The sequence below is a fragment of the Pristiophorus japonicus genome, chromosome 4, assembly GCF_044704955.1.
Source record: "Pristiophorus japonicus isolate sPriJap1 chromosome 4, sPriJap1.hap1, whole genome shotgun sequence".
Taxonomy (NCBI): Eukaryota; Metazoa; Chordata; class Chondrichthyes; family Pristiophoridae; genus Pristiophorus; species Pristiophorus japonicus.
In genome coordinates this window covers 316,314,939-316,336,907 of record NC_091980.1, presented here as the reverse complement: position 1 = coordinate 316,336,907, position 21,969 = coordinate 316,314,939, and the positions used below count along the sequence as shown (strand labels likewise).

Here is a 21,969-nt window from a genome sequence, read left to right as displayed (position 1 = left end):
AAAGAAGGGAGAGAGAAAGCGGGTGACTATAGATCGGTTAGCCTGACATCAGCAGTGGGGAAAATATTGGAATCTATTATTAAGGATGAAAAAGCAGCGCATTCGGAAAGCGGTGACAAGATCGGTCTAAGTCAGCATGGATTTATGAAAGGGAAATCATGCTTGACCAATCTTCTGGAAGTTTTTGAGGATGTAACTCGTAGAGTGGACAAGGGAGAACCAGTGGATGTGATGTATTTGGACTTTCAAAAGGCCTTTGACAAGGTACCACATAAGAGATTGATGTACAAGATCAAGGCACATGGTATTGGGGGTAATGTACTGACGTGGATAGAGAATTGATTGGCAGACAGGAAGCAGAGAGTCGGGATAAATGGGTCCTTTTCGGAATGGGAGGCAGTAACTAGTGGAGTACCGCAGGGCTCAGTGCTGGGACCCCAGCTTTTCACAATATACATTAATGATTTGGATGAGGAATTGAGGGTAATATCTAAGTTTGCGGATGACACTAAGCTGGGTGGCAATGTGAACTGTGAGGAAGATGCTAAGAGGCTGTAGGGTGATTTGGATAGGTTAGGAGAGTGGGCAAATGCATGGCAGATGCAGTATAATGTGGATAAATGTGAGGTTATCCACTTTGGTGGAAAAAACACAAAGGCAGAATATTATCTGAATGACGGCAGATTAGGAAAAGGGGAGGTGCAACGAGACCTGGGTGTCATGGTTCATCAGTCATTGAAAGTTGGCATGCAGGTACAGCAGGCAGTGAAGAAGGCAAATGGTATGTTGGCCTTCATAGCTAGGAGATTTGAATATAGGAGCAGGGAGGTCTTACTGCAGTTGTACAGGGCATTGGTGAGGCCTCACCTGGAATATTGTGTTCGGTTTTGGTCTCCTAATCTGAGGAAGGACGTTCTTGCTATTGAGGGAGTGCAGCGAAGGTTCACCAGACTGATTCCCGGGATGGCTGGACTGACATGTGAGGAGAGACTGGATCAACTGGGCCTGTATTCACTGGAGTTTAGAAGGATGAGAGGGGATCTCATAGAAACGTATAAGATTCTGACGGGACGGGACAGGTTCGATGCGGGAAGAATGTTCCCGATGTTGGGGAAGTCCAGAACCAGGGGACACAGTCTTTGGAGAAGGGGTAGGCCATTTAGGACTGAGATGAGGAGAAACTTCTTCACTCAGGGAGTTGTTAATCTGCGGAATTCCCTGCCGCAGAGAGCCGTTGATGCCAGTTCATTGGATATATTCAAGAGGGAGTTAGATGTGGCCCTTATAGCTAAAGGGATCAAGCGGTATGGAGAGAAAGTGGGAAAGGGGTACTGAGGTGAATGACCAGCCATGATCTTATTGAATGGTGGTGCAGGCTCGAAGGGTCGAATGGCCTACTCCTGCAACTATTTTCTATGTTTATATGTTTTTATGTAGCCAGAGAGGATTTAAAATGATGGTCAGAGCCTCTGCTATTTCCTCTTTTGCTTCTCTTAACAGCCTGGGATACGTTTCATCCGGGCCTGGGTATTTATCCACTTTCAAAGCTGCTAACCCCCTTTATACTTCCTCTCTCACTATGTTTACCTCGTCTAATATTTCACAGCCCTCCTCCCTCATTGCAAAGTCTGCATCGCCCTGTCTTTTGTGAAAACGGTTGCAAAGTATTTATTAAGAACCATACTCACGTTTTCTGCCTCTACACACAGTTTTATTTTATGGTCGTTAATAGGCCCCATCCTCTTGCTCTTAATGTATTTATGAAACATCTTTGGGTTTCCTCTGATTTTACTTGCCAACATTCTTTGTTGGGGGTGAGCCGGTTTGAATTAAGAGCTAGGATTAAAAACAAAACTTGAAAACTTAATTAACTAAATGCATTAGAGATGGCAGGGCAGGTGATGTGTCAGTGCTGCAACATGTGGGAGCTGGAGGACACCACTGAGGGCCACAGTGATCCACATCTGCAGCAAGTGTTTGCAGCTCGAGAAACTTCGGCTCAGTATTGATGAGCTGGAGTCCGAGCTTCAGACACTGCGATACATCAGGGAGAGGGAGAGTTACCTGGACGCCGCGATCCAGGAACTAGTCACACCAATTAGAGTAATTAATTCAAATTTGGTCCATAGTCAGCGACAGGAGGGTGTGACTACGAGTGAGGAAGGTATGGGGACTCAGGATGGAGTGATGGAGGAGCCTCAGCCCTTGCTCTTGTCTAACAGGTTCGAGGCTCTTACTCCCCGTGTGGACGAGAGCAGGGACTGCAGGGAGGATGATCAAACTGACCACAGCACCATGGTACAGGGGGCCAGTCAAGTGGGGGGAGTAAAAAGAAATGTTGTAGTGGTAGGAGACAGTATAGTTAGGGGGATAGATACAGTTCTCTGCAGCCGGGAGCGTGAGTCCCGAAGGCTGTGTTGCCTGCCCGGTGCCAGGGTTAAGGACATCTCCTCTGGGCTGGAGAGGAACTTGGAGTGGGAGGGGGAAGATCCAGTTGTCACGGTCCATGTGGGTACCAACGACTAAGGAAGAGGTTGTGTTGATGGATTATGAGCACAGCTAGGGACTAAATTAAAAAGCAGAACCACAAAGGTAATAATCTCTGGATTACTACCTGAGCCACGAGCAGATTTGCATAGGGTCAATAAGATCAGAGAGTTAAACACGTGGCTCAAAGACTGGTGTGGGAGAAATGGGCTTTGGATCGTGGGACGCTGGGACCTGTACTGGGGTAAGAGGGAGCTTGGCCGGGCTCCACTTAGACCGTGCTGGGACTAGGGTCCTGGCGAGTCAAATAACTCGGGCTGTAGAGAGGGCTTTGAACTAGTGGCAGGGCGGGAGGTGGGGAGAGGATCCAGGTGAGCGGAAATTTTAAAAGTTCAAGAATAAGGAGAAGGCAATAGAGCAGGGTAGCACTGGGGGAAATAAAAACCAGAGCGTGCCAGGAAGGAACAGAATGTATAAACATAAAGGTGAATCAGAAAGTGGGGTCAAAGCAGGAAAAAATGATAAAAAAACAAATTTAAAGCTCTTTATAATGCACGCAGCATTTATAACAAAATAGAGGAGTTAATGGCACATATAGATACAAATGGGTTTGATCTGATAGCCATTACAGATTCGTGGTTGCAAAGTGACCAAGGCTGGGAACTAAATATTATGGGGTATTTGACAATTCGGAAGGACAGACAGAAAGGTAAAGGAGATGGGGTAGTACTGTTGATCAAGGATGAGATCAGTGCGTTAGTGAGAAACAATATTGGCTCAGAGGATCAAGATGTTGAGTCAGTTTGGGTGGAGATAAGTAATAATAAGGGGAAAAGTCGCTGGTGGGCGTAGTCTATAGGCCTCTAACAGTAGCTACACTGTTGGACAGAGAATAGATCAAGAAATAATGGAGGCTTGTAATAAAGGAACGGCAATAATCATGGGCAATTTTAACCTTCATATTGATTGGACAAAGTAAATTGGCCAGGGTAGCCTTGAGGAGGAGTTCACAGAGTGTATCCGGGATAGTTTCCTTGAACAGTACGTTGCGGAACCAACCAGGGAGCAGGCTATCTTAGACCTGGTACTGTGTAATGAGACAGGATTAATAAATGATCTCCTAGTAAAGGATCCTCTAGGAATGAGTGATCATAGCATGGTTGAATTCCAAATTCAGTTGAAGGTTGAGAAAGTTGGATCTCAAACCAGTGTCTTCAGCTTAAATAAAGGAGACTACAAAGGTATGAAGGCAGAGTTGGCTAAAGTGGACTGGGATAATAGATTAAAGTATGGGACAGTTGATGAACAGTGGCAGACATTTAAGGAGTTATTTCATAATTCGCAACAAAAATATATCCCAATGAGAAGGAAAGACTGTAAAAGAAGTGATAACCATCCGTGGCTAACTAAGGAAATAAGGGATGGTTGAATTGAAAACAAAAGCATACAATGTGGCCAAGACTAGTGGGAGGCCATGGATTGGGACATTTTTAAAAGCCAGCAAAGAACAACTAAAAAAATAATAGAGAGGGAAGATCGATTATGAAAGTAAACGAGCATGAAATATAAAAACAGATAATAAGAGTTTCTACAAGTTCATAAAAAGGAAAAGAGTGGCTAAAGTAAATGTTGGTCCCCTGGAGGATGAGACTGGGGAATTAATAATGGGGAACAGGGAAATGGCAGCGATTTTGAACAAATATTTTGTATTGGTCTTCACGGTAGAAGACATTAAAAACATCCCAATAGTGGATAATCAAGGGACTATAGGGAGGGAGGAACTTAATACAATCACTATCACTAGAGAAGTAGTACTCGGTAAAATAATGGGACTAAAGGCGGACAAGTCCCCTGGATCTGATGGCTTGCATCTTAGGGTCTTAAAAGAAGTGGCTGCAGAGATAGTGGATGCATTGGTTGTAATTTACCAAAATTCCCTGGATTCTGGGGAGGTCCCAGCAGTTTGGAAAACCGCAAATGTAAGGCCCCTATTTAAAAAAGGAGGCAGACAAAAAGCAGGAAACTATAGACCAGTTAGTCTAACATCTGTTGTTGGGAAAATGCTGGAGTCCATTATTAAGGAAGCAGTAGCAGGACATTTGGAAAAGCATAATTCAATCAAGCAGAGTCAGCATGGTTTTATGAAAGGGAAATCATGTTTGACAAATTTGCTGGAGTTCTTTGAGGATGTATTGAGCAGGGTGGATAAGGGGGAACCAGTGGATGTGGTGTATTTTGATTTCCAAAAGGCATTCAATAAGATGCCACATAAAAGGTTACTGCACAAGATAAAAGTTCACGGGGTTGGGGGTAATATATTAGCATGGATAGAGGATTATCTAACTAATAGAAAACAGATAGTCGGGATAAATGGGTCATTTTCCGGTTGGTAAACAGTGACTAGTGGGGTGCCGCAGGGATCGGTGCTGGGGCCTCAACTATTTACAATCTACATTAATGACTTGGATGAAGGGACCGAGTGTAATGTAGTCAAGTTTTCTGATGATACAAAGATGGGTGGGAAAGCAAATTGTGAGGAGGACACAACAAATCTGCAAAGGGATATAGACAGGCTAAGTGAGTGGGCAAAAATTGGACAGATGGAGTATAATGTGGGAAAATGTGAGGTTATCCACTTTGGTAGGAATAAGAGAAAAACAAATTACAATTTAAATGGAGAAAGATTACAAAGTGCTGCAGTACAGAGGGACCTGGGGGTCCTTGTGCATGAAACACAAAAAGTTAGTATGCAGGTACAGCAAGTGATCAGGAAGGCTAATTGAATGTTGACCTTTATTGCAAGGGGGATAGAGTATAAAAGCAGAGAAGTCCTGCTACAACTGTACAGGGTATTGGTGAGTCCACACCTAGAGTACTGCGAACAGTTTTGGTCTCCGTATTTAAGGAAGGATATACTTGCATTGGAGGCTGTTTAGAGAAGGTTCACTAGGTTGATTCCGGAGATGAAGGGGTTGTCATATGAGGAAAGGTTGGGCCTATACACATTGGAGTTCAGAAGAATGAGAGGTGATCTTATCGAAACATATAAGATAATGAGGGATGCAGAGAGGATATTTCCACTCATAGGGAACCTAAAACTAGGGGACATTGTCTCAGAATAAGGGGCTGCCCATTTAAAACTGAAATGAGGAGGAATTTCTTCTCTCAGAGGGTTGTAAATCTGTGGAATTCTCTGCCCCAGAGAGCTGTGGAGGCTGGGTCATTGAATATATTTAAGGCAGAGATAGACAGATTTTTGAGCGATAAGGGAGTAAATGATTATGGGGAGCGGGCAGGGAAGTGGAGCTGAGTCCATGATCAGGTCAGCCACGCTCTTATTAAATGGCGGAGCAGGCTCGAGGGGCCGAATGGCCTACTCCTGCTCCTATTTCTTATGTTCTTATATTCTTGAACCGCTGCAGTCCGTGTGGTGAAGGTGCTCCCACAGTGCTGTTAGGGAGGGAGTTCCCGGATTGTGACCCAGCGACGATGAAGGAACGGCCGATATATTTCCAAGTCGGGATGGTGTGTGACTGGGAGGGGAACGTGGAGGTGGTGGTGTTCCCATGCGCCTGCTGCCCTTGTCCTTCTAGGTGGTAGAGGTCGCGGGTTTGGGAGGTGCTGCCGAAGAAGCCTTGGCGAGTTGCTGCAGTGCATCTTGTAGATGGTGCACACTGCAGCCAGGGGGCGCCGGTGGTGGAGGGAGTGAATGGTGAAGGTGGTGGATGGGGGGCCAATCAAACGGGCTGCTCTGTCTGATGTTGTCTTGTTCTCTCCAGGTTTTGTTGAACTGGATCTCCACGACCAGGTGCAGCTGCTGGAGTGTTGCTGGTTGGAGGTTTTAATGGTGGGCCTGATGTGGAGATCGATCGAATATCCTGGCAAGCTGCTGTTCGCCCCGGACCTCATTCTGGACAGGTGAGGGGGAAATATCGCGCCCACTTTCTGCTGTCCCACAGGGGTCACTGGGCCTCGCAGCTGGACTCACTGTGCCCTGGGAACTCTCTGTTTGGATGCGTACTAAACCGAGCGCACTCGACCCTAACAATCCCCTCAGTCCCCTCCATTCCTCGTTCGCCTACCTGCTTCAGCGAGGGGCTTCGCCTCCCGGTGCTGCGGCTCAGAGTGAGAGCGCAGAGCGGTGTGGGCAAGGGCGGAAGAAAGACTTGCATTTATATAGCGCCTTTCACCACCTCGGGACGTCCCAAATCGCTTTACAGCCAATGACGTACTTTGGAAGTGTAGTCACTTGTAATGTGGGAAATGCAGCAGTCAAATTGCGCACAGCAAGCTCCCACAAACAGCACCAGGTACTGACCAGATAATCTGTTTTAGTGATGTTGTTTGAGGATTAAATATTAGCCATGACACTGGATAGAACTCCCCTGCTCTTCTTCAAAATAATGCCATGGGATCTTTTACATCCACCTGAGAGAGCAGATGGGGCCTCGGATTTTTTGCCTCATCCGAAAGACGGCACCTCCGACAGTGCAGCACTCCCTCAGTACTGCCCCTCCGACAGTGCAGCACTCTCTCAGTACTGCCCCTCCGACAGTGCAGCACTCCCTCAGTACTGCCCCTCCGACAGTGCAGCACTACCTCAGTACTGTCCCTTCCAACAGTGCGGCACTCCCTCAGTACTGCCCCTCCGACAGTGCAGCACTACCTCAGTACTGCCCCTCCGACAGTGCGGCATTCCCTCAGTCTTGCTCCTCCGACAGTGCAGCACGCCCTCAGTACTGCCCCTCCGACAGCGCAGCATTCCCTCAGTACTGCCCCTCCGACAGTGCGGCACGCCCTCAGTACTGCCCCTCTGACAGCGCAGCACTCCCTCAGTACTGCCCCTCCGACAGCGCAGCACTCCCTCAGTACTGCCCCTCCAACAGTGCAGCACTCCCTCAGTACTGCCCCTCCGACAGTGCGGCACGCCCTCAGTACTGCCCCTCCGACAGTGCGGCACTCCCTCAGTACTGCCCCTCCGACAGTGCAGCACTCCCTCAGTACTGCCCCTCCGACAGCGCAGCGTTCCCTCAGTACTGCCCCTCCAACAGTGCAGCACTCCCTCAGTACTGCCCCTCCGACAGTGCAGCACTCCCTCAGTACTGCCCCTCCGACAGTGCGGCACGCCCTCAGTACTGCCCCTCCGACAGTGCGGCACTCCCTCAGTATTGCCCCTCCGACAGTGCGGCACACCCTCAGTACTGCCCCTCCGACAGTGCAGCGCTCCCTCAGTACTGCCCCTCCGACAGTGCAGTACCCATTGTAATGCTGAGGTACACATCCCGACAAGGTCCTCAGGCATGAACCTCAATCTCTTCCGAGTCACCTGATCTCAACCGAAGGACCAGGCGAGAGATTTAACGTGTCATCGAGGACACTGGGCTCGAGACGCCGTTCCTGCTTGCCCTCATTCTCCAGGTTAGCTGTCAGCTCAGGCGTCTTTAACATCGAAACACCTCGGAATAGGAGCAGGCCATTCAACCCCTCCAACCTGTTCTGCCATTCAGATAGATCCTGTCTGATCTGTGCCCCATCATTATTTAACCACCTTTACTCCGTATCTTAGAGGGATTGACAGAGTAGATGCAGGGAGGACGTTTCCCCCGGGCTGGAGAGTCTCGAACCAGGGGTCACAGTCTCCGGATAAGGGGTCGGCCATTTAGGACTGAGATGAGGAGGAATTTCTTCACTCAGAGGGTGGTGAATCTTTGGAATTCTCTGCCCCAGAGGGCTGTGGAGGCTCAGTCGTTGAGTATATTCAAGGCGGAGAACGATAGAATTTTGGAGACTAGGGGTCAAGACATATGGAGATCGGGCGGGAAAGTGGAGTTGAGGTCAATGATCAGCCATGATCTTATTGAATGGCGGAGCAGGCTCGAGGGGCCGAATGAGCGACTCCTACCCCTAATTCTTATGTTCTTGTCCTTGTTACCCAACAAAAATCGCTCGATCTCAGCCTTCAATTACAATTGGCCCCCAGCATCCACAGCCTTTTGGGGGAGAGCGTTCTCGGTGTCCACGACCCTTTGCGTGGCGGTTCTCTATCAGGAGAGGGGCAGTGGGAAAGTTGGGAGATTGTGGCTGAGGGGGTGCGCTCAGAATGGAAGCGGAGATGCTGTTAGTTAAATCCAGACTCGTGTCAGCGAGCTGTAATCTGATCTGTGTCTAAGTATTGCGGGAGAGCAGCTAGCCAGGATCGAGTGGGTAACTACTCACACATGTTAAGCTAACAACGCAAAACCTGACAAATGAGAGCTCAAGAGATTTAGAAAAACTATCTGATCACTTTAAACATTTCCGTTAACAGTGGAAAGAAAAATGAAAAGTTTAAAAAGCTGAAAATCAATCTTGGCCAGAGAGTGATCAAAGAATGGGGATAGCTCTGGTCAACGTTCACCCCCTCTCCTGTCTCTCCCCTCCTCTCCCTCTCCCCCATTCCCCCTCTCCTCTCCCTCCCCTCCTCTCCCTCTCCCCCACTCCTCTCCCTCCCCTCCTCTCCCTCTGCCCCACTCCCCCACTCGCCCTCCCCTGCTCTCCCTCTCCCCCACTCCTCTCCCTCCCCTCCTCTCCCTCTGCCCCACTCCCCCACTCGCCCTCCCCTGCTCTCCCTCTCCCCCACTCCTCTCCCTCCCCTCCTCTCCCTCTGCCCCACTCGCCCTCCCCTCCTCTCCCTCTCCCCCACTTCCCCTCTCCCCCACCCCTCTCCCCCACCCCTCTCCCCCTCTCCCCACTACCCCCCTCCTCTTTCCCCCCCTCCCCTCTCCCTCTCCCCCTCGTCTGATTCCTTTCCCTCTAGATCCCAGTCTTCCCCAACTTCTCCAGGTGCCAGGAGACAAACCATCCCTTTGGCCCGCTTAGCTCTGAGGTTAACTGACAGATCCTTTCTTTACAAGGCCCGTGGTCTGCCCCCTCAGTACCCTCATTCCGAGCTACTTTCTACGCTGGTTTTATATTCCTTAATCTGCATCCCAGAGTACTAAAAGAGGTAGCCATGGAAATAGTAGATGCATTGGTTGTTATCTTCCAAAATTCTATAGCATATGGAACAGTTCCTGCAGATTGGAGGATGGCAAATGTAATTCTACTATTTAAAAAAGGAGGGAGAGAGAAAACAGGGAACTGCAGACTGGTTAGCCTGACATCAGGAGCAGGGAAAATGCTAGCGTCTATTATAAAGGATGTGATAATGGCACACTTAGATAATAGCAACAGGATTAGACAAAGTCAACATGGATTTATGAAAGGAAAATCATGTTTGACTGGAGTTTTTTGAGGATGTAACTGATAGAATAGACAAGGGAGAACCAGTGGATGTAGTGTATTTGGATTTTCAGAAGGCCTTTGATGAAGTCCCACGTAAGAGGTTAGTGTGCAAAATTAAAACACATAGGATAAGGGGTAATAAGATCATAAGAATTAGAAACAGGAGTAGGCCATCTAGCCCCTCGAGCCTGCTCCGCCATTCAACAAGATCATGGCTGATCTGGCCGTGGACTCAGTTCCACTTACCCGCCCGCTCCCCGTAACCCTTAATTCCCTTATTGGTTAAAAATCTATCTATCTGTGATTTGATTACATTCAATGAACTAGCCTCAACTGCTTCCTTGGGCAGAGAATTCCACAGATTCACAACCCTCTGGGAGAAGAAATTCCTTCTCAACTCGGTTTTAAATTGGCTCCCCCATATTTTGAGGCTGTGCCCCCTAGTTCTAGTCTCCCCGACCAGTGGAAACAACCTCTCTGCCTCGATCTTGTCTATCCCTTTCATTATTTTAAATGTTTCTATAAGATTACCCCTCATCCTTCTGAACTCCAACGAGTAAAGACCCAGTCTACTCAATCTATCATCATAAGGTAACCACCTCATCTCCGGAATCAGCCTAGTGAATCGTCTCTGTACCCCCTCCAAGGCCAGTATATCCTTCCTTAAGTAAGGTGACCAAAACTGCACGCAGTACTCCAGGTGCGGCCTCACCAATACCCTATACAGTTGCAGCAGGACCTCCCTGCTTTTGTACTCCATCCCTCTCGCAATGAAGGCCAACATTCCATTCGCCTTCCTGATTACCTGCTGCACCTGCAAACTAACTTTTTGGGATTCATGCACAAGGACCCCCAGGTCCCTCTGCACCTCAGCATGTTGTAATTTCTCCCCATTCAAATAATATTCCCTTTTACTGTTTTTTTTTCCAAGGTGGATGACCTCACACTTTCCGACATTGTATTCCATCTGCCAAACCTTAGCCTATTCGCTTAGAAACATAGAAAAATAGAAAATAGGTGCAGGAGTAGGCCATTCAGCCCTTCGAGCCTGCACCACCATTCAATGAGGTCATGGCTGAACATGCAACTTCAGTACCCCATTCCTGCTTTCTCGCCATACCCCTTGATCCCCCTGGTAGTAAGGACTTCATCTAACTCCTTTTTGAATATATGTAGTGAATTGGCCTCAACAACTTTCTGTGGTAGAGAATTCCACAGGTTAACCACTCTCTGGGTGAAGAAGTTTCTCCTCATCTCGGTCCTAAATGGCTTACCCCTTATCCTTAGACTGTGTCCCCTGGTTCTGGACTTCCCCAACATTGGGAACATTCTTCCTGCATCTAACCTGTCTAACCCCATCAGAATTTTAAATGTTTCTATGAAGTCCCCTCTCATTCTTCTGAACTCCAGTGAATACAAGCCCAGTTGATCCAGTCTTTCTTGATAGGTCAGTCCCGCCATCCCGGGAATCAGTCTGGTGAACCTTCGCTGCACTCCCTCAATAGCAAGAATTTCCTTCCTCAGGTTAGTAGACCAAAACTGTACACAATACTCCAGGTGTGGCCTCACCAAGGCCCTGTACAACTGTAGCAACACCTTCCTGCCCCTGTACTCAAATCCCCTCGCTATGAAGGCCAACATGCCATTTGCTTTCTTAACCGCCTGCTGTACCTGCATGCCAACCTTCAATGACTGATGTACCATGACACCCAGGTCTCGTTGCACCTCCCCTTTTCCTAATCTGTCACCATTCAGATAATAGTCTGTCTCTCTGTTTTTACCACCAAAGTGGATAACCTCACATTTATCCACATTATACTTCATCTGCCATGCATTTGCCCACTCACCTAACCTATCCAAGTCGCTCTGCAGCCTCATAGCATCCTCCTCGCAGCTCACACTGCCACCCAACTTAGTGTCATCCGCAAATTTGGAGATACTACATTTAATCCCCTCGTCTAAATCATTAATGTACAGTGTAAACAGTTTAGAAGAATGAGAGGGGATCTCATTGAAACGTATAAAATTCTGACGGGGTTGGATAGACTGGATGTGGGGAGGATGTTTCCCTGGGGCTGGGAAGTCTAGAACAAGGGCTCACAGTCTCAGGATACGGGGTAGGAAATTTAGGACTGAGATGAGGAGAAATGTTCTCACTCGGAGGGTGGTGAACCTGTGGAATTCTCTACCACAGAAGGCTGTGGAGGCCAAGTCACTGAATATATTTAAGAGCGAGATCGATAGATTTCTAGACACAAGAGACATCAAGGGGTCTGGGGAAAAAGTGGGAATATGGTGTTGAGATACGAGGATCAGCCATGATCATATTGAATGGCAGTGCAGGCTCGAAGGGCCGAATGGCCAACTACTGCTCCTATTTTCTATGTTTCTATGTTAATTGTTCCTCTGCTTCTTTGTAGATTTTTTCACTTTGTTCGCAGCAAGCCTGCCGCTGCCTCTTGCACTTGGTCACCTGACACTGCAAGTATTCTAGACTGTTCCGCGCCATTTCCTCCGTCACTTTTTGCTCCTGCCTTTCCTCACTTAAATCTTCTATCAGCCACTCTTCTCCGGCGTCCTTATCACTTATTTCCAGTTCCCTTTTCCTGGCCTCCAGTTGTCTCACCTTTTCCCTGAGAAGCTGTTTGTTTGTGTCGGCACATTCGCCAAATCACCTTCACTCCCGACCTTTTACGGTTACCACGAAGTGTCCAGTGTGCCGCTTTTTCCTGTGTAACATTTCTCGTGTCCATGGCTCAGAAATGTCTATTACAGACGTACAAAGTAACCTTCGTCTCCAGAGACTTCCTACAGCTACCGCTAGCCGCCCACTCTGCTGCCTTTCCCTGCGGAGAGTCCATTTACTTTGCCCCCGGCAATATTTACTGACCCCCTCAGCCTCCCTGAGACCCCCTCAGCCTTCCTCAGCCCCCCTGAGCCACCCCTCAGCCTCCCTGAGACCCCCTCAGTCTCCCTCAGCCTCCCTGAGACCCCCCTCAGTCTCCCTGAGCCCCCCTGAGACCCCCTCAGTCTCCCTGAGACCCCCTGAGACCCCCTCAGTCTCCCTGAGACCCCCTGAGACCCCCTCAGTCTCCCTGAGACCCCCTGAGACCCCCTCAGTCTCCCTGAGACCCCCTGAGACCCCCTCAGTCTCCCTGAGACCCCCTCAGCCCCCCTCAGCCTGCCTGAGACCCCCACAGTCTCCCTGAGCCCCCCTGAGACCCCCTTAGTCTCCCTGAGACTCCATCAGCCCCCCTCAGCCTCCATGAGCCCTCCCTCAGCCTCCCTGAGCCCCCCCTCAGCCTCCCTCAGCCTGCCTGAGACCCCCACAGTCTCCCTGAGCCCCCCTGAGACCCCCTTAGTCTCCCTGAGACCCCCTCAGCCTCCATGAGCCCCCCTCAGCCTCCCTGAGCCCCCCCCAGCCTCCCTCAGCCCCCCTCAGCCTCCCTGAGACCCCCTCAGCCTCCATGAGCCCCCCTCAGCCTCCCTGAGCCCCCCCCCAGCCTCCCTCAGCCCCCCTCAGCCTCCCTGAGACCCCCACTGTCTCCCTGAGCCCCCCTGAGACCCCCTCAGCCCCCCTCAGCCTCCATGAGCCCTCCCTCAGCCTCCCTGATCCCCCCCTCAGCCTCCCGCAGCCTCCCTCAGCCCCCCCTCAGCCTCTCTGAGACTGCCTTGAACTCCCTAATGTTTCTTGCCCTCACTTTGCGCCTGTTTTTGTTCCAAGCCTCAGAGTCCTGGCGCGGTCACCATTTCTGTCCGGTTTTTGCTTTCCTTGTCCTTATTACAGCTCTGACTCTGGGATTTACAGGAACAAAATATACGCGACACAGAGGTATAGGCTCAACCCAAAACTATTAGTTTATTAAAACCCACAAAACACGGACAAAACCCCTGAGAGATTTGGTTGAAACATACAATCGGCCAGTCCGGCTGGTCATCACCGATGTGGATTGTCGGCCCTGGAGCTGGGAATGAACGGTCCCCATCTGTCTACACCTGACTGCCGCAGCCCTCGAGAGTGAGAGAGTGTCTCCCTGTGTGTTTCCCTGTCCATGGCCTTCCATCTTAAAGTCTGTTCGTCACAAAGCCCTCCACCGACTGTGGGGTCAGTTGCTGGGCTCCTGAATGGCCGACATTCACACATGATCAACCGGTAATCCAACCACCAGAGATATGCAGAGTCTGCCAGATTGAAGATGACTCCTCATCTTGTATCCTGCTCCCTGAAATACACATTTAATGTGGTTTCCTCTGACTGGTGATGGGCGTGTCTGGTAGTTGGCTCGCAGATAAACGTTTTTCTGATTCAGACCCCATTGTTTGAGTGAAACCTAGAGCTTTGTCCAGATGCTCATTTCTCCCATCGGAATCAATTGAGGCTTGCTCAAGATTCCAGGCCACATATTTCCATGAATGCACCTTTTCATAGTCAATCCGAAAAGCTTTAAAACATCCCAATGTTCCCTATCAATGTCCTTCATCGATTAGTCTCCAGACCCTGGCATCTTCCTGTGCTCTGAGCCAAATATCTTTGCGAACCTTACAGTACCCTCGTGCTCCTGATGACGTGTTTCTCCAGAACCTCCTCGTCCTGTTGCTTCTCTTCAATGCTATGTCGTGTCTGCCGATTTCTACCTCTAGCATTGAACATTGGTTTACTCTTCAGTCAGCATGCCTTCGCAAGATGGCCAGTTATCTTGCAGAGGAAACACTCTGTCTTCACATCTGGACAGCTTTGAGCGATGTGTTGTCCCAGGCACCGATAACATGACTTCTTGGGCCTTGAGGCCCAACTGCCTTTTACTTTTAACCTACAGGCAATTCACCTCAGTTGTCTGACGACTGGAAATGGCGCGAAATTCTCGGGAATATTGGTCGGCCATATCTATCGACACAGCTGTCTGACAAGTTAAATCAAAAGTCAAGTTAGGGATCATCAACAACTTTCTTCTGATCGCTTCATTTTTCATCTCACAAACAAAGCGGTCACTCAGTGCTCGGTCCTGAAAGTTTCTGAAATGGCAATGAATGGATATCTTTTCTAAAGTTACAATGTACTCACTGATACCCTCGTCAATTGATCGATCCCGTGTTCCAAAACAATAACTTTCAGCAATTTCCAGGGGCTCAGGACTGTAGTGTTTTTCTAACTTGATTAGCATCTCCGTCAGTGGTGTGTCCTTTGGCTTGACGGGAATGTTGTGTATGGAAAAAGAATCAGACTGAACACTGTGAGCTCTAAGTAAAGTGTGACCTTAGTCTTTTATTGCAGGTCTCCAGAGTGCCTCTCCAACCTGTGAAGCTTCCTTAAATATTTGTGCTCCCAAGGGATTATGGGATCCCTTGGGGCTCCGGAGAATGAGCCCTCTGGTGGCTGTACAAAGTAAATACAAGTCCACATATATAACAACATTCCCCCCTAAAGTCAACAGTGTAACTATTTACAATGTGAGTCGATCTGGGGCCCTTGCCCTGGTTGATCACCTCGGTGTGAAAGCTGGTGTTGTTGAATCATTTGTTGGGCCCTGATGCAGCTGGCCTTGCTGGGCTGCCTGGTGTGTTGGGTCCTGCTGGGCTGCTGTGGATGATGGGTTCTGTTTCGTGGTTAACCGTGGTGCCGGTTGCCACTGGTGTGTATGTTGGGGGATCAAAAAAGATAGGGTCCAAGGTGGGTTGCTCAGGATAGTCCGTGAATCTGAGTTTGATTTGGTCCAAGTGTTTCCGGTGAATGAGTCCATTTGAAAGTTTGACCCGAAACACCATGCTCCCCTCTTTGGCCACAACAGTGCCGGGAAGCTACTTGGGACCTTGTCCATAATTTAATACAAATACAAATACAGGATCGTTGACTTCAATCTCGCGTGACACATTTGCACTATCATGGTATGCACTTTGTTGAAGCCGCCTGCTCTCTACCTGTTCATGTAGATCAGGGTGAACTAACGAGAGCCTTGTCTTAAGTGCTCTTTTCATGAGCAGTTCAGCAGGTGGAATCCCAGTGAGTGAGTGGGGTCTCGTGCGGTAGCTAAGCAGGACTCGGGATAGGCGAGTCTGCAGTGAGCCTTCAGTTACCCTCTTCAAGCCTTGCTTGATGGTTTGCACTGCTCTCTCTGCCTGACCATTGGACGCTGGTTTAAACGGGGCAGATGTGACATGTTTGATCCCATTAGGGGTCATGAATTCTTTGAACCCAGCACCGGTAAAACATAGAAACATAAAAAATAGGTGCAGGAGTAGGCCATTCGACCCTTCGAGCCTGCACCGCCATTCAATAAGATCACGGCTGATCATTCACCTCAGTACCCCTTTCCTGCTTTCTCTCCATACCCCTTGATCCCTTTAGCCGTAAGGGCCATATCTAACTCCCTCTTGAATATATCCAATGAACCGGCATCAACAAATCTCTGCGGCAGGGAATTCCACAGGTTAACAACTCTCTGAGTGAAGAAGTTTCTCCTCATCTCAGTCCTAAATGGCTTACCCCTTATCCTTAGATTATGTCCCCTGGTTCTGGACTTCCTCAACATCAGGAACATTCTTCCTGCATCTAACCTGTCCAGTCCCGAAAAAATTTTATATGTTTCTATGAGATCCCCTCTCATGACCCATTGTCGCTCACCAGGACATCGGGTAAGCTGTGAGTGGCAAACATGGCCCGCAGGCTTTCAGTAGTGGCAGCGGACGTGCTAGCCGACATTATCTCACATTCAATTCACTTGGAGTACGCGTCTACAACCACAAGGAACATTTTACCCAAGAACGGGCCTGCATAGTCAACGTGTACCCTAGACCATAAACTTAGCGGCGCTTCCCTGGGTACATTGCTTAACTGCGAGCATGTATTACATCTGTGAACGCAGGATTCTAAGTCCACATCGATACCGGGCCACCACACGTGGGACCTGGCTATCGATTTCATCATTACGATGCCTGGGTGGGTACTGTGGAGGTCATTGATGAAGGTGTCTCTGCCCTTCTTGGGGACCACTACTCGATTGCCCCACAGAAGGCAGTCTGCCTGTATAGACATTTCATCTTTGCGCCACTGGAACGGCTTTATCTCTTCCTGCATTTCCACTGGGACACTGGACCAGCTCCCGTGAAGCACACAGCTTTTGACTAGAGATAATTAAGGGGTCCTGGCTTGTCCAGGTTTTGATCTGCCGGGCAGTGACGGGTGATTGCTCACTCTCAAATGTTTCCATAACCTTGGCTAGATCTGCGGGCTGCGCCATTTCCACCCCCGTGGTGGGCAATGGCAGCCTACTGAGAGCATCGGCGCAGTTTTCTGTGCCTGGCCTGTGGCAGATGGCATAGTTGTATGCGGACAACGTGAGCGCCCATCTCTGGATGCGGGCCGATGCGTTGGTATTTATCCCTTTACTCTCGGAAAACAAGGATATAAGTGGCTTATGGTCAGTTTCTAATTCGAATTTTAGCCCAAACAGGGTATTGATGCATTTTCTTTACTCCATAGACACACGCTAACGCTTCTTTCTCAATCATGCTGTAGGCTCTCTCAGCCTTAGACAGACTCCTGGATGCACAAACAACCAGTTGCAGTTTCCCGAAATCATTAGCTTGTTGCAATACACACCCAACGCCATATGACAATGCATCACATGCTAGTACCAAACGCTTACATGGATCATACAACACAAGCAATTTGTTTGAGCAAAACAATTTTCTCACTTTTACAAAATCATTTTCTTGGCTTTTGCCCCAAACCCATTCATCCCCTTTTCGTAGGAAGACATGTTGTGGGTCTAACAGTGTGCTGAGGCCCGGTGAGAAGTTACCAAAGTAGTTCAAGAGTCCCAGAAACAACCGCAGCTCCGTCACGTTCTGTGGCCTCGGTGCGTTCTCGATTGCCTCCAGCTTCGCATTGGTGGGCCTGAAACCGTCCGCCGCAATCCTCCTTCCCAGGAACTCCACTTCAGGCACCAGGAAAACGCACTTCGAGCGTTTTAACCTGAGCCCCACGCAGCTGAGTCGACTGAGAACCTGCTCCAGGTTCTGCAGATACTCGACTGTGTTCCAACCTGTGACCAAGATGTCGTCCTGGAAGACCACGGTGTGCGGGACCGACTTCAGTAAACTTTCTATGTTTCTCTGGAATATCGCCGCCGCTGATCGGATTCCAAACGGGCATCTGTTAAACAAAAAGACCTTTGTGCGTGTTGATGCAGGTGAGGCCCTTCGATGATTCCTCCAGTTCCTGCGTCATGTAGGCTGAAGTCAGATTCAGCTTCGTGAACGTCTTTCCTCCCGCCAGCGTTGCAAAAAGGTCGTTGGCCTTTGGTAGTGGGTATTGGTCCTGCAGGGAGAAACGATTGATAGTTACTTTGTAATCGCCACAGATTCTGATGGTGCCATCTCCCTTGAGGGCTGGGACAATAGGACTGGCCCACTCGCTGAACTCGATCGGTGAAATGATGCCCTCTCGTTGCAGCCAGTCTAGCTCGATCTCTACCCTTTCTCTCATCATGTATGGTACTGCTCTCACCTTGTCACACCCCAGGAATTAGGTGGATCTGCATTTTTGCTGATTGGAATTTCCCGATGCCTGGTTCGAACAGCGAAGGAAATTTGATAAAGACCTGGGAACACAAAGTGTCGGACGTCGTCCCAGTTCCAGCGTATCTTTCCCAGCCAGCTCCTGCCGAGCGGCGTGGGACCATCGCCCGGGACCACCCAGAGTGGTAGCTTGTGCACCGCTCCATCGTAGGAGACCTTTACGGTAGCACTGCCGATTACAAAAATCAGTTCCTTTGTGTAAGTTCTTCGTCTCGTGTGAACTGGAGTTAAGACTGGCCTTGTGGCCTAGTTGCACCACAACCTTTCGAAAGTCTTTTTGCCCATGATGGACTGGCTCGCGCCCGTGTCCAGCTCCATTGACACCGGGAGTTCATTTAGTTCAACATTCAGCATTATCGGGGGACAATTCGTGGTGAATGTGTGCACCCCATGTACCTCTGCCTCCTCGGTCTGAGGCTCTGGTTCATAGTGATCCTCCGTGGATCTGTCCTCCTCTGCAACATGGCGGTTTGCAGGTTTAACAGACTTAGCAGCTCGCCTGCACACTCGTTGGAGGTGCCCGATTGTTCCACAATCCCTTGCGAACGTATACTTTGAATCGGCATGAATGGAAACGATGATCACCCCCACAGCGCCAACAAGGTGTTAATGGCCTTGCATTCATCACCCTTGATGGTGGACCCTGAGACATCTGTGGACATGTAGCTGCAGGTATGTGTGACCTGCCCTGTACGTTGCGATTCGAAAACAACATCACTTTGTTCACAGTACTTGTAGCAGCACTCGTGTGCTGAGAGATTTGCTTGGTATTGTCACTGGTGGCAATGAACGCCTGGACTATCGCTATGGCCTTACTCAAGGTTGGGGTCTCTACAGTCAAAAGTTTGTGAAGTATGGTTTCGTGACCAATGCCAAGTATGAAAAAGTCTCTGAGCATGTGCTCCAAATGTCCTTCAAATTCGCAATGTCCTGCAAAGCGTCTTAGCTCGGCGACATAACTCGCCACTTCCTGGCCTTCAGACCTTTTGTAGGTGTAGAACTGGTACCTCACCATCAGAACGCTTTCCTTCGGGTTCAAATGCTCTCGGACCAGTGTGCACAAATCATCGTACGATCTCTCCGTGGGTTTCGCTGGAGTGAGCAGATTCTTCATGAGGCCATACGTTGGTGCTCCACAGACGGTGAGGAGGATCACTCTCCATTTGGCAGCGCTCTCTTCCCCATCCAGCTCGTTGGCCACGAAGTATTGGTCGAGTCGCTCCACAAAAGTTTCCCAATCATTTCCCTCCGAGAATTTCTCCAGGATGCCCACTGTTCTTTGCATCTTTGGGTTCGCTATCTGTATCTCGTCGCCAGTTGTTATGTGTGGAGAAAGAGTCAGACTGAACAGTGTGAGCTCAAAGTAAAGTGTGACCTTAGTCTTTTATTGCAGGTCTCCAGAGTGCCTCTCCAACCTGTGAAGCCTCCTTAAATACCTGTGCTCCCAAGGGATTATGGGATCCCTTGGGACTCCGGGGAATGAGCCCTCTGGTGGCTGTACAGAGTAAATACAAGTATACATATATAACAGGGATCAAGCACATTTTTCAAGGTTTCATAAACCTTTGGGCCTGCTTCAGTCAGGAAAATAGCCTATTTTCTTTCTAAAACCACCCGGTTACGGTTTTCATCATCGGGGATTTCGACGATACTATTTGTGGTGAACAACATTTCTAGCCGCTCCATATATGCTCCGAGAGTCTCTCGGTTGCAATGGAACTCGCCCAAGTGCCCTATTATTCCCATAGGCGCAGCCATCTGCATTCTTCAGTACACCCTCTCCCCCTCAACCCCCCTCGCCCCCACTCCCTCTCTCCCACTCCCCTCTCCACCTCAACCGCCTCGATCCCTCTCCCCCACTCCCCTCTCCCCCTCAACCCCCTCTCTCCCTCTCCACCACTCCCCCTCCCCATCAACCCCCCTCTCCCCCACTCCCTCTCCCCCACTACCCCTCCCCCTCAACCCCCTCTCTCCCCACTCCCCTCTCCCCCTCAACCCCCTCTCTCCCTCTCCACCACTCCCCCTCCCCATCAACCCCCCTCTCCCCCACTCCCTCTCCCCCACTACCCCTCCCCCTCAACCCCCTCTCTCCCCACTCCCCTCTCCCCCTCAACCCCCTCTCTCCCTCTCCACCACTCCCCCTCCCCATCAACCCCCCTCTCCCCCACTCCCTCTCCCCCACTACCCCTCCCCCTCAACCCCCTCTCTCCCCACTCCCCCTCTCCCCCTCCCCTTCTACCCCACTCTCTCTCCTCCCTCTCCCACACTCCCCTTTCCCTCCCCCCCCCCAATCCTTGCTCCCCAGGCTGTACCAGTGTCAGTCTGCACCCAGCCTTGCTTCAGTTAAATTTCCCGACCTCACTTCCCCACTCGGGCCCGGAGGTTAGTTTGGTCCAAAATCTGCACGGATAGATCATCTATTTATCTCTCTGTCTCTCTCTCTTTCTATTTATCACTCTTTCTCTCTCTCTCTCTGTCCCTCTACCTCTCTCTTTGTCTCTATCTCTGTATCTCTCGCTCTGTCTCTATCTCTGTCCCTCTCTCCCTCTCTGTCTCACTCACTGTCTCTTTCTCTATTTCTCTGTCCCCCTCTCTCTGTCCCGCTCTCTCTCTCTCTCTCTCTGCCTCTCTCTCTCTCTCTGTCTCAATGTCTCCTCATCTTGTAAGGCCTTCAAACTAGGTTCATGTTCTAAATATCCTGCCTCGTTACCCGGTACAGTCTTGAATTGTATGGGACTGAAGCGAAATCCGATTCTTGTTTTGTTGCCAAAAGAACAGTTTGTTCATCTCTGAATCAATAAAATTAATCGGCCTCAACCGAACTCCTGGGCCTTCAATTCCTGTTTGAGTTGGAGCACCAATTGCAGTATGAGCGAAAACTTTATTTATTCAGACAAAACTGTTTTAATTACACACTCATTAATGAATGTTCCGTGTAATAATGTGCATTTCTGGTGGGCTGAGGTGTTCACGCTGTGCGGCTAATGAATGAACAAGCTGTTTCATGAACATTTCCGTAAGTTATAGCTTACCAGCAGTTAAGTCATACATTCAAGGGTATTAGTGAGCAGATAACGTTACTGAACTGAAAGCTGTCCTGCCACCAGCTTCCAGTGCTGTGGAGATTTTTTTCCCCTCTATTACCTTTTTGGCATCGCCCCGTATACATTGCTGGGAGGCCTGCGTGGGTAGGCCCGGTTTCCGTAGCAACAGGCTGACCTTATTCACCCTTGCGCCTGAGAGCCAGCCTTTCGGGTGAGTTATGGGACAGGGAGGTCGTCTCTTCGGCATTGGTGCCTGTTGGAGGGGGACTGGGGAGAGAGGCGTGTGGGAAAGGGGGCAGGAGGAGGAAAGGTGGCCATTGCCAATCCACAGGCCCGAGGGAGACACATCAGGTATTGGCAGCAAGAAAACCGCTCGGCAAAACAGAAAAATGAAAATAAGCAGCAAAAATAAACCCAAAATTGAAACATGATTTTAAAAATAATCAGATAAACCAGAACAGCTTGTATAAGAAAATTCAAATAATTTATTTTTTTACCGTCAATAGGCATATTTGGCAAGTGTAACTAGCAGTGGGCCCAGACACCGCCTGAACGTAATAAAACCCTCGCACTGCCGACAGCTTCAAACTGTGACAGT

The 21,969-nt window shown here is 49.4% G+C and overlaps 1 protein-coding gene across 1 annotated transcript in view; it reads left to right on the top strand.

The window, feature by feature from the left end:
• esr2a (estrogen receptor 2a) overlaps positions 1-21,969 on the top strand; it is a 315,173-nt gene that overhangs the window by 112,760 nt on the left and 180,444 nt on the right. The window contains exon 6 of the mRNA XM_070877959.1: positions 6,267-6,405. Within this exon, the coding sequence (XP_070734060.1) occupies positions 6,267-6,405 (139 nt within the window). The remainder of the gene's footprint in view (positions 1-6,266; positions 6,406-21,969) is intronic.